General features: G+C 36.3%; 1 protein-coding gene and 1 pseudogene across 1 annotated transcript; both read right to left on the bottom strand.

Annotated features, from left to right (window-relative positions):
* Positions 1-2837: 2837 nt before the first annotated feature.
* On the bottom strand, positions 2838-8963 carry LOC130049509 (putative ATP-dependent DNA helicase Q1). The gene has a single exon (XM_056147277.1). The coding sequence runs from the start codon at positions 8663-8665 to the stop codon at positions 7634-7636; it is 1032 nt and encodes a 343-aa protein (XP_056003252.1). The 5' UTR covers positions 8666-8963; the 3' UTR covers positions 2838-7633.
* A 21-nt stretch (positions 8964-8984) lies between these two features.
* LOC125661289 (ATP-dependent DNA helicase RecQ-like) lies at positions 8985-11493 on the bottom strand (annotated as a pseudogene).
* Positions 11494-12583: the final 1090 nt, after the last annotated feature.

Raw genomic sequence — 12583 nt, 5'->3', positions numbered from 1 at the left:
CTATGATCATCAAAACTTGTCAGTTGGTGGATCATGGGACCTTGAAATGCGTCAACTGAAAAATAGGTCACCGTGACCTACTTTCTGAATTTTATGGCTTATCATTTATAGATATATTTTAAGTTGTTATTTCAAATACCGAGAGGTTTAGAATCATCAAATCTTGTAAGTTGATGCATCTTGAGGCCTTGAAACATATTTATATAAAAAAAAGTAGGTCACAGTGACCTACTTTTTGAATTTTGCAGATATTCAAATTTCACATTTTCAATTTTAGATGCATATTTTGGGCACTGTAAAACCTAGGATCATCAAACTTTGTCAGTTGATGCGTCTTCAGTCTTCGGTTTGTGTCGACCAAAAAGTAGGTCACCGTGACCTACTTTTGGTGTTTGACAGCTAAATTACTATATTCCAGACACTATTTGACCTACAATCATTAAACTTTGTCAGTTGATGCATCTTGAGTCTTCGGAGTTGAAACGTATTATAAAAAAGTAGGTCACAGTGACCTACTTTTGGCATTTGACAGTTATATTCATATATTTCAGTCACTAATTGACCTACAATCATCAAACTTTGACAGTTGATGCATCTTGAGTCTACGGAGTGTGTCGACCAAAAAGTAGGTCACCTTGACCTACTTTTGGAATTGGACGGCAATATTTATATATTTCAGATACTATTTGACCTACAGTCATCAAACTTTGTCAGTTATTGGGTCTTGTATGTTCGAAGGGTTTCAACCAAAAAGTAGGTCAACTTGACCTACTTTTGGAATTGGACGGCTATATTTATATATTTCAGATACTATTTGACCTACAGTCATCAAACTTTGTCAGTTGTTGGGTCTTGCATGTTTCAAGGGTGTTGACGAAAAAGTAGGTCAGCTTGACCTACTTTTGGAATTTGACGGCTACATTTATATATTTCAGATACTATTTGACCTACAGTCATCAAACTTTGACAGTTGATTGGTCTTGCATGTTCGGAGTTCGATGACCAAAAAGTAGATCACCATGACCTACGATTGGAATTTGACAGCTATATTTCAATATTCAGATACTAATTGGCTTAAAATCATCAAACTTTGTCAGTTGATATTTCTTGGGTTCTCAAAATGTGTAAACCAAAAAATAGGTCACATTGACCTACTTTTTTTTTTAATTCTTAGGATTTAACTAAGATTTAGAATACTAAGAGGCTAAGAATAGAAATGGTGGGGTTGTACAATTTATCAGAAGAGCGATTCTAGGCCCTTGGGCCTCTTGTTTCATTTCTAAGAGTTTCCTTCTTAATCTATGAGACAAACATTTTTCAATGACTTGGTCTCATCATTTCATCTTGGGCTACACCGAATTCACAATACACAACTCTTTCACGTAAACGAGTTATGAATTGTTCAACAGTTTCATTCACTTGCTGAGATGTAGCTCTGAATAAAGAACGTTCGTAAGGCACATTTTTCAACGGTGAAAAATGGTCTGTGAGCAACTTGCACGTGACATCATAAACAGTTTCATCTTCTACCGGGGCACGTTCCTCTAACGTATAAAAAATATCTTGAACTTCATTACCTGCAGAATGTAGCAGCAATTCTTTCAATTGTCCTGGTTCCTGGACCCCTTTTCCAAGACTGTATAAACCGAAACTACGAAGCCATTTTTTCCAACGAAATCCCACGATGTGTACATCTCCATTCGGATCGAATTTCGCCATTCCCCCAATTTCCACAGCCTTCATCTTGTATGTGGGCTAACTATGGCCTTTGTTCGATTTATCCTCGTCGCCACTTTATGTGATGTCGACCCTGATAGGTCGATGGTACCGGATTTAACCGCAGTATCGAGATATAAGACACCATTAAAGGTTTACCATTTTAATAACAACACAGACACACAACAACTCGTACATCAAAACATTCATACTTATTATAACACTACAGGTTCAATGTATCTAGGTTCTATCCAACACCAAAAACTGGGCACCACCAGATAACTGAAAAATTGTTGAGTGTGGCGAAAAACATCAAAACAATTAATCAATCTCCACATCATGAACTTCACTGGTCCCTGATTTAGGAGCGTCTTCATCTTCAGAAACTTTGCTGCTATATTATCAAACTTCATTTCCTCACCGCTTTCTTCAGACTGGGACTGTTCATTGATTTCAAGCTCTGTTTCAGATTCCTGAACTTCATCATAACTTGAAGCTTCCGTGATACCTTCAACTGTCTGGTTATTTGAAGTTTTAATACAACAAGGAAAGTGAGCAATCAATCATAGATCATACCTCAAACGTATGAACATTAATATAAACAATGAGGCAGTTTGTCTAGCGTGTATAAACGTGTGAACATTAATATAAACAATGAGGCAGTTTGTCTAGCGTGTATAAACGTGTGAACATTAATATAAACAATGAGGCATTTTGTCTAGCGTGTATACAAGTTTTAACCAGTGGTACAGCATAAATTTCTTTAGAAGTGGGTTTAGTCTACCCCCAACAAAATACTATGATCTGAACAAACTCGAATCTACACTATATCAGGTACCGTTCATAGAAAAATCAACTATACTGGAACAGTGGTTCTTGTAAAGATTTTCAAATAACCCTAACTTATTTTTGCCTTTTCTTGAGTGAGCAGGGCTGCTGCATGTATACTTGTATAGAACTATTTTGTGAGGTTAAATATAGATGTGCATGGTATAGAAGCGAGTTAAATATAGATGCATGACGAAAAATGGCGGAAGAGCATTATATAGATGTGACATATATGGTGCAATACCAATGACCTGACTGTGAGAGTACAGATATAGATGTATGACGTAGTACACATTGCAGGGAAATCATTTATGGATGTGGCGTATGATGCAATGCGAATGAGCATGCATAAGAAATTAGATACAGTTTTTAATAGATCTTTGCACACAAGACACTGCTAAACATTTTTCATTTATAAATGTCCCTAGTTGAATATGGATCATTTCATAATGGAACGTCAAGGAATACAGTACAAGTGGAAATATTAGCATGGAGTGCATAAGAAAACCTGAAATAAATAGAGAAAAGTTGATTTAATTGGAGAGTCATTGGTTTGACAGTAAGAAAGCGTGTATAAAGGATTTTAAGGAGAAGACCCGACACGATTACGATATCGTTGACAGTTGGGGGACTGGAGAATATCTGTGGAAGCGTAAAGTTATGCTCAAATGAACATTTGATATTTACAAAAGAGATGAATGAAACACAAACATTAAAGAAATAAGTTCAGTTTGACGAAAATGTTCACACTCTACTGTTCCCCAGTCTCGAGAAGGGCTGTGTGCCATTCTCAGACGAAACTGCTCGTCGTAGGTAGCCCACCCCATGGATTTCATAAAACCTAAGCGAATATCGTGCACGTATTTAAACAACTGTTGTGTTCTATGTGGGTGTGCTGCCGTGTAGATGTTAGAATAAATAAGGAATGCATTAGTCAATCTCTCGATATTTTGGCTGCGTAACGAGATTACCCTTCGAGTCAGTGGTTAGAGTGGCAGCTGACTGGGTATTGTCTGGATACCTAACGAGCAGCACCGCTAAGTTGACAAATTCCCCAGCAATAATTTTTGCTTAGTAGAATGTTCTACATGGTACCCAATGGAAAATCAATAGAATCTTGCAAGGGGGAGAGAGAAGTTGGGCATTTTGCACATTGCTAACATCAGGTGCTATAGGCCTAGGTAAGCTAGATGGACAGGCACTTGTCCCAGTATCAATTGTGTGAAATTGACTAGTTAAATGTGGAGGATGTACAACCGGGGGAACAAATAAACCATACCCGGATTCTGTTCCGTGATTGCCGAGTCCGAGTTGTCCACCTGTGGGGTCTGTGAGGATGCCTGGGAGCCTTGACTTGCTGTCGTGGACTCCGTGCGTTGGTCCTGCTGTCCGCGATGTCGAGTGTCGTTGCCCGATGCTGAAGTCTGTGGAGCGGACTGCATGTTCCGTAGCTCAGATGTGGTCACCGCGGATTGATCTTGCCGCCTGTGGTGACCACGTGTGACATGAGGTTCCGGCTGGGGCAGAGTTTTAGCTATCTGGCTGGATTGCTTGGGTTTTGTCTTGGGCATGATAACCAGTAACAATATAGAAAAGAAAAAAATAAATAAAATAAGAAATACAAAATTATCGGAATAGATATACTGATATTGTAGTAGGGAACGAACTAAATGTGCAGCGAGGGATGGCACGTGGGTATAACGAATTTCCCAATCCGTTCTAATCTGAATATAATTAAGCCATCCGTACACAACTAGCAGTGAAACGTTGAAATAAATGTCTAAATAGACAAAATCAAACACATTAGCAGCATATATGTTGATTTCAGAGAGCGAATTTTGGTACGTCTTACCGATCTACATATAGGTTTGAAAGCGAAAGTGGCGGGAATTCTAACATTCGAGGTTGGTTTGCTCAGCCGTAAAATTTTCGGAATTGCAAACTGATACCCTTGTATAAAATTCGCATATATAAGACGAGCTACCATATGCGATATTATTTTTAGCTCTTCTGAGCCGAAGACTCAAAGAGCTAATCATATGTCTGATGTGTGGTGACAGATTGGATGGTTGTGAATGAGCAGGTGACCTTAGTTCCTAGTTGAGCATACGTTTTATCTTTCTGCCGCTAAAACAATCTCTACCCAGAGTTGTCGTTCCTTGCTCTCACTTACACCTCTGTTAACGTCTCAAAATAAGCAATGTTATTCCACATGCAAATTCACTTTTATACGGCTAAGAAAACTAAGAACTATGTTATAAAATATTGGGAAAATGTAGGACAAACAACTATTTGTAGATTTTTTTCCATTACTATATATTCTTCATGTACCTATGTATAGGCCTGGTGCAATATAGAACTATCCAATATCCACGTTTCAACCCAAATCAATGCTTCTTGCGTCACAAAAACACTTGACATCTGCTCAATATTTATTTATTTACTTATATTTTTGTAACTGAAGTCAAAACCATACTTTATTTGAGCATACGTGCCATTTTACAAAAATCTTGTAAAACATTTGAGACGTTCACAGAGGTGCAAGTCAGTGTAAAGAACGATAACTCTGGGTAGATATTGCCGCTAAAACTCCACATGTCAGGCACACATTAACTTATACATAAGGATACCCCGGAACTACACAGTTCATACATTAACTCATTCGATTCACTAAACATACATGTACCTCCTTTCCTATCGGTGATGCTGATAACAGCAAACGTTGTCAGTTGATGCAATCATATCATGTTGTCTCAAAAGTAGGTCTTGATGTGACCTACTTTTTGAATTTCGCAGGTAATTATTATTAAATGGATTTTGATGCATATCTTGGACACTTTTGAGCCTATGATCATCAAAAAAGTTGTCAGTTGATGGAACCTTGAACTGCATCATGTGAAAAATATGTCACCGTGACTTACTTTCTGAATTTTATGGGTAATCATTTATGAATACATTTTAGGTTGTTATTTCAGATACCGAGAGGTTTAGAATCATCAAACCTTGTAAGCTGATGCGTCTAGAGGCCTCGAAACATATTTATTACAAAATGTTGTGGAATATCGTTCTGATCTTTGACAGGTGCGGTGCGGGAAATGATTGCCATTTTCTCTTCTGAATGGGAATGATGTTGGCGGATGATCTTCTCAGTGTAGAATAGGAATAATAATTCCAATATCAGATTTATTTATATAATATTATTAATTTATGCTGGTGTATTTTTTTTTTCTGAACTGCGCACGTTAACTTTTTGATGGAATTTCGGATCTGCGCATGTTTAAATTTTTCTCTGCATTCAGATGTTAATTTTTTCTGAACTGCGTCTGCTCAGATAATAGTTGTATTTCTATGTAAATTTACCACTTGTCCTGCACACACTCGCTGGCTTACATTTATTCATAAATCAAAGATCCGCCTCCATATTCTATACATTCCTTGATCATGGGTAATACATAATACGCTACATCTATAAATGATTTCTCCTCCATTTTGTACTACGTCATACATCTATATCTGTACTCTCACAGTCAGGTCATAGGTATTGCACCATATGGTACATCTATATAATGCTCTTTCGCCATTTTTCGTCATACATCTATATTTAACTCACATCTATATCATGCATATCTATATTTAACCTCTAAAAATAGTTATATACAAGTATACATGCAGCCCAGGGCCCTTCATCTAATAACGTTTAATCCCCTTTAACCGAGGATGATTTGTGCCAATGGTGATTGGAAAATAGGAGCAGTGGTGTTTGAAAAGATTTATTAAATAAAAAAACATGTCATACATTGTTACTACTTCTTGTGCTTCTGTACTCTATTAAAACACTACTGGAGAAAGAAAAAAAGAAGATTACGTGATGGAGTTGCTCAACAAGTACGCAAAAGGCCGAGTTAAATTACTAGGACCAAATCAAACACCGGAAGTTGTAGACAGAATAAGCAAAACCATGATGTTTTGTCATAATGTGAATGAAAAGCTGGAAAGAGAAATTGGTGTCCATCCAGGAGGAACTCCTCATGCACAAAGAGATAAAACACAAGATATCAGAGCTGTTGTGAACCAGTTAAAAAATGCGGACGTATTTTCTGTCATTAGTGGTAGGCGACATGACTCTTTCAATGAACAGTTTGACATGTTCCACAATGTAGATTCACAAGTCCTTCATAAGTGGTTAAATGACAAGAAACTGGAGTATTCAAATGGAAAGTATGCATTTTAACTGACTTGATAAATGTGCTAAACACCAGTGAAAAATTGTGTAGAATTATTTTTTCATTTTAGAGTAAAATTAGCTCTAAACATGTTAACTCTGAGAATTTTACTTTGCTGTAAAAATGTGCTCTTATGAAAAAGAATGGCTGTATATCCATAATACATTTTCTTCTTTTGTATGGGTATATCAAGTTTGCATATTTTAAAAATGCCTTGCTGATGTTTGTTCTAAAATTATGTCCGGGTCTGGAGATAATATAAAACTTGTACCATACTCATACTCAGCCATGTTAGTTTTGAGTACACTCCCTGCATACATGAACAAATTTGAGCATGACTCCATTTGAGTATGAGAATGATTTTATAATTTTTGTTTTTATAATTTTCACTTTTGAGTACGACTTAGAGCACGGAGTTTGAGCTTGAGTATGAAAATGTGCTCCAAAAAGTTTTATAACCTCCAGGCCAGATCAAACTATGTACGAACCCAATATATTTGTCTGTCAGTTCGTTCATCTCATATCTACATTAGGATTTACATCAGAAAAACAACTGTGGAATGTAAGCCTCTCAAACAATACACATACATTTTTTGATAAGAATGTTTATTGAGACAGTGCTTTGTGTCACTTGTATGAAAATGAGGTGTACAATTAGGAATAATACCAGAAGTTATGAAAATCATCAATGTTACTTCTCTGTTTACTGTATACATATTTATCAGAGACAAAGACCTTCAAAAGCACTTTGAATCAACATCTACTTGGACCCTTTACATATTAACCTGGAATAAATGTACACCAGTTATTTCATCATCGTGTATTAAATGTTGGGGCCAGTTGAAAATGAAACTATGGTAAATAAATCAATCATCAAGTATTTCATCAATAATATCTATCACTGATCTTGCAAGATGTCTGTCAAATATGTACTCTGACAATAAATCGCCTACACTACCTATATAGTGAACATCATTAACAATGGAATCAATTAATGAATTGCTCAGTCCAGTTAGAATGCCAACATTCAGTAAAGATGGAACATTATCCTCTAGACAGGTTTCTCTATACTCCTTATGTTGTGCATGTATTTGGATGCGCTGGGATTCAGCCACAGTGCGACAAATCACTAAGTCACATTTTGAGGCTACGGAACACAAAGCATCATCATCTTCCAAGTCAGAAAGAAGGGCATCATGCAGTGTTGGACAATTTAAACAATCACATGTATGAAAACAAATATCACAGCACAAATGTTTTAGAAGTACTGGTAAAGTTTTGGCAACAACTGGTGTGAAGTATTCTTCCAATAGAGCTCTCCTACATGTGTCAGCAGTTGCATATGACCTCATTTTATCATCTGTTGCAGTTTTGCTGATTTCCATTCCATGGTAATATAAAATGGACATGGCTTCCCTACCATCTCGACCACCTCTCCCAAATTCTTGCATAAACTCCTCAATAGACCTTGGTGCTCCCCAGTTTATTACTATATCTATATCAGGAACATTGACTCCCAAGCCAAAAGCAGATGTACAAACAACTACCCTAACCTTACTCTCAGGTTTTGGGAATTCACTCATGACTATTTTCTTGCACTTGTTTGACGTTGAATGGTGATACATAGCAAATAGTCTGTTTTTAGCACATTTAACACCACAATATGCATTGTCTTTCAGAAGATCATCGAAAAGTTTGAACAACACGGAACACGACTTAATACTGCGACAATAAATCACAGTCTTTGGGCATTGTTGTTTTTGAATCTTCAGGCATTCAATTATCCACGAAAAAGCAGTTTTCCCTTCGCGAGGTGCTTTAACACAATTCAGAAGTATGTTTTTCCTGTCACAATTTCCAACGATGACATTTGCTTTCTCCATGCAAAGTTTTTTCATTATTGACAACCTGGAACTTGGTGAAGCTGTTGCTGCCAATGTTAGCAGATGGCAAAATGCTCCTTAGCTCTGCTAACCTCCCATAATCTGTGCGAAACTCATCTCCCCTGTAATAAAAGAGGGAAGCATTGAATGATCAAGATGAATTGTGGAAAGTTGACAAAACACTATTCCAAAATCTACATAGATATAAAGTAAAACGGCTAGTTGTATGAAATTACCTAACATATCCTCATTCTATATGTTTATAACATTACCAACGTAACAAATTTATCAAAGTAAATGCATGAATTCCACACTTAAGAATAATTATTTTCAGTTACCATTGTTCCACACAATGTGCTTCATCCACAACAATGGCTGCTACGCTGGATTGGTATATGTCAGTGGAAAATAGCTGTCTCCATTCCCCATGAAAAAGAGACTCCGGGCTCATCATGATGATAGGAACTGTTCCACTTTCCAGATCTTTCATAGTTTCTGAAATATCAATGCAAGTATTCTAAACTGATAAAAGTCTAGTGTGATTTTAAAAAAAAAATTAGGCAAAGCATATTTAATCGATAGCTCAGTCTGGGTGATTTTACATATACCATAACTTGTGTCATGATGTTGTGTGTGTTTCAAAAATGTAAGAGATATCAATATAAAAAACCACCATAATTTGGTGTCCTAAAATGTTGATAAAATTGTCAGGAGTGAAACACAATTTGTGGATTGGCAATCAGGTTACACATAGTAAAGTCATCATACTTTGCTATGCTTCAACACACACAGGGTAGTAGACAGTGAACAACGAAAACGAATTCTCTTTTCATGAGAAATCTTAAAATGTGGTATTGTAACGTGTAGCGGTCACCCAGCCAAGTGCTGATCACGAGACATTCTACCACATTACTAGAAAAGCTAGCTTACTAACGAGGTAGTACAAGTTCCCTCTTACACTGTCCGCTACAGTATTGTTATGAACTCTAATTAAAAAATGTGTTGTGGTTACTTCAAGTAAAAAATTTAAACGCATTCAAAAGTAATGCAACTTTTTGGCTTTACTACTGCACTTCAAATTCAATCTAGAGTTGCAATCAAGCTATTTTAAATAGCTTAATAAAGCTATATAGCCAAATCAAGAGATTGTGCTGGACCTGTGAGATGTTCACAATGATTCAATGTACATCATAAATTGTTCAACACAGAATTGAACTCATTGAGGAGAAATTTATTCAGTTATGGAAAAATTTATTCAAAATAATATCAAAAAGTTCTCATAATGAGGAGGAAAGAAGTGTTTTATATGAATTGGTGAATAACTGCTGTAAGAAATTTTGTAACATTAATAATGATAAAAAGTTGATAAGGCTCAAGACAAATGAAAATGCACAAATACTCAAACAAATCGGTAAAATGATTTTAAAAACAGGAATATAGAATACTAAGGATTGTATAACTATACTTCTGTGTGTAATTTACTCCGTGTCGCTTTCAAATAAACACATCTAGAAATAAGCTGTCTCGAATACTTAGGGTACAAGACTGCCAATCTGATTGACTTGGCAAAGGCACCGTGCGTCCCTTGGTACTCCCTGTATTCGTGACAACATTTTATAATATTGTTTTACAGCGCATTTTCAATCAGTATTATAAGCCAACTCCAAGACCAACATCAATGTAGAAACCCTTAACATGTATATATAGTATACATCTGTATATTGTATTGTGTAGTTCTATTTAACTGTATACAATACTGTAAGTAAGCTGTTTTGAATATTTAACATGTGTATATGGTATGCATGTGTACATATTGTGGTATCATGTATTTATTTTTGTGTATGTACTATAAATAAACTGTCATAAACACTTAGGGTACAAGACTGCCAGTCTGATCGACTTGGCTCAGGCACTGTCCCTAGGTATGTAAACTCTCTGTGTTTGTGACAACATATCTTTTATAATAATGTTTTACTTTACTTCCCATATAGCAAACTTGTTGTACAGCACATTTTCAATCAGTATTGTGATGAGAACTCAAGGCCTACGTCAATGTAGAAACCCTTACCATGTGTATATGGTACACATGTGTAAACTGTATCATGAAGTTATAATGTTTAATTGTTAAAATTGCATATGCCCCCTAAGGGCTCTTGATTGATGAATAAATAAATATAACCTATCTATCTATCTGTATGTGTGTGTGTGTAGATGATATGTTTAGTTTTTAAATACATGATTAAATTTATGAATACCCATAATAATACGGCGTTAGCCACTAACAGGTGAAATAAAGTGTTCTGATTTCTTACCATAGTCCATGCATATGATTCTACTCTGACAACACACACTGCACTCTAGTCATAATAATAAAGGCCTATTTGTGTAACACTCACCTTGCGTTTGTGCATTGCCAGCGTACACACAGCGGATCCCACTCTCTTCAATGTTGACAACCTGATCCTCCATCAGCGCTACCAGTGGCGAAATAACAATGACCACTGTGCATGAAACGTCTTTGAACTGGTCGACAAGAGTTGGTATGAGAGAAGAAACAAGTGTCTTTCCTTATCGTGTTGGTAATACGGCTAGTACGTCTTTGTTGTATACAACGATGTCTTTTAGTATCGATAACTGAAGAGTTTTCAGTTGAAAATTCAAGTTTCGCCTTTGTAAACATACTTTCACTGCTTCTCCAAACTTCTGTTCCTCCATTTTTCTCAATCAGCCAATCAGAAACGATACCGAATTTTCGGTAGGCCATTATTTGAAATCACAAAAATTAAATAGCAATCGTACCAGACTCTCGCTCGTGCAAAGTCTCGAGGGCGAGAGTCTTGGGAAAGCGAGACTAAAATGAAATGTGTGAACCTTCAATGGCGGCTTTCTTAAATGAGATGGTTAAATCCAGTAATTCATGAGGCAAATACAGTACATCTGGCGATGGTGATAAAGCAGAATGGCAAATGCAGTTCCTGTCCACTCAGATATAGGTGGTTTAAGTAAGTTTGACCCACATGGTGATAAAAACTCGGTCGAAATAATATGGACTAGATCATCTAGTAGCAATAACAGGCATGCGCGACTTAAGGCTCTTTCCCATTCTGCCCCATGTTAAATAGGTCATGTTTAACAGTCAATAAATATATATTTTCCGTGTTTATGCAACAAAAGGTTTGTTACATTTAGAAAGTTTGAACTTTATCGTACCTGTTCCATTCATTATTCCTGGAAACACCTTTCGTAAATAACTCCTAAAGACGGAAATCCCCTACCTCTATTTGACGTAATGGCGGCCATAATGAGGGAAATACCACAGTTATAAATAAACAAATTACACACATAAGCTTGTGATTTTTAAGAGGTTATCTGAATGTTTGAGTTTGTATGAGATATAGACAATTCTCAAAACAGCTCATGAACGTAGATGGTGCCCAAATATGGAAAGTAAAAGCCAAAGTACATGGCGGCCGGTTTGTGTCTATCTGCTTTTCTTTCTTTCCCTGTTCTTTTTGACAGTACTTTGACAGGTATAATTATACGCAGAAATGTCTAATCTTCAATTAGGTACATAGTTTTCTACAGTAAAACATACCGCATAGATGCGCAACGAACATAAACCAGTGATGTTTGGCAGAAAAAGCAGGCCATTTTTTAATCAGGGACAGATAACTCCATTCCCGCGTTTATGTCTGAACCAAGAAGAAACTGAAGATACGCACTTGACAGGACATCTCTCAGCCTCAGGTTTACGTGTTTATTTCTTCACATTGAATTCTTTTACATATTTTCAGTGTTTTAAAGGGCAGTAAGAGATCTTCATTCACGTTTTTATCAGTTTGAAATATATCTAATTACAATATAGTCAATTTTTTGTTTGTACAGCATCATGAGCATGTCAATTGACTTTACTCTAGTCAGGTACTTTGTAAT

The sequence above is a fragment of the Ostrea edulis genome, chromosome 8 (assembly GCF_947568905.1).
Source record: "Ostrea edulis chromosome 8, xbOstEdul1.1, whole genome shotgun sequence".
Taxonomy (NCBI): domain Eukaryota; kingdom Metazoa; phylum Mollusca; class Bivalvia; order Ostreida; family Ostreidae; genus Ostrea; species Ostrea edulis.
Note: the sequence above shows the minus strand (reverse complement) of the source record. Positions and strands in the feature narration are given on the sequence as shown.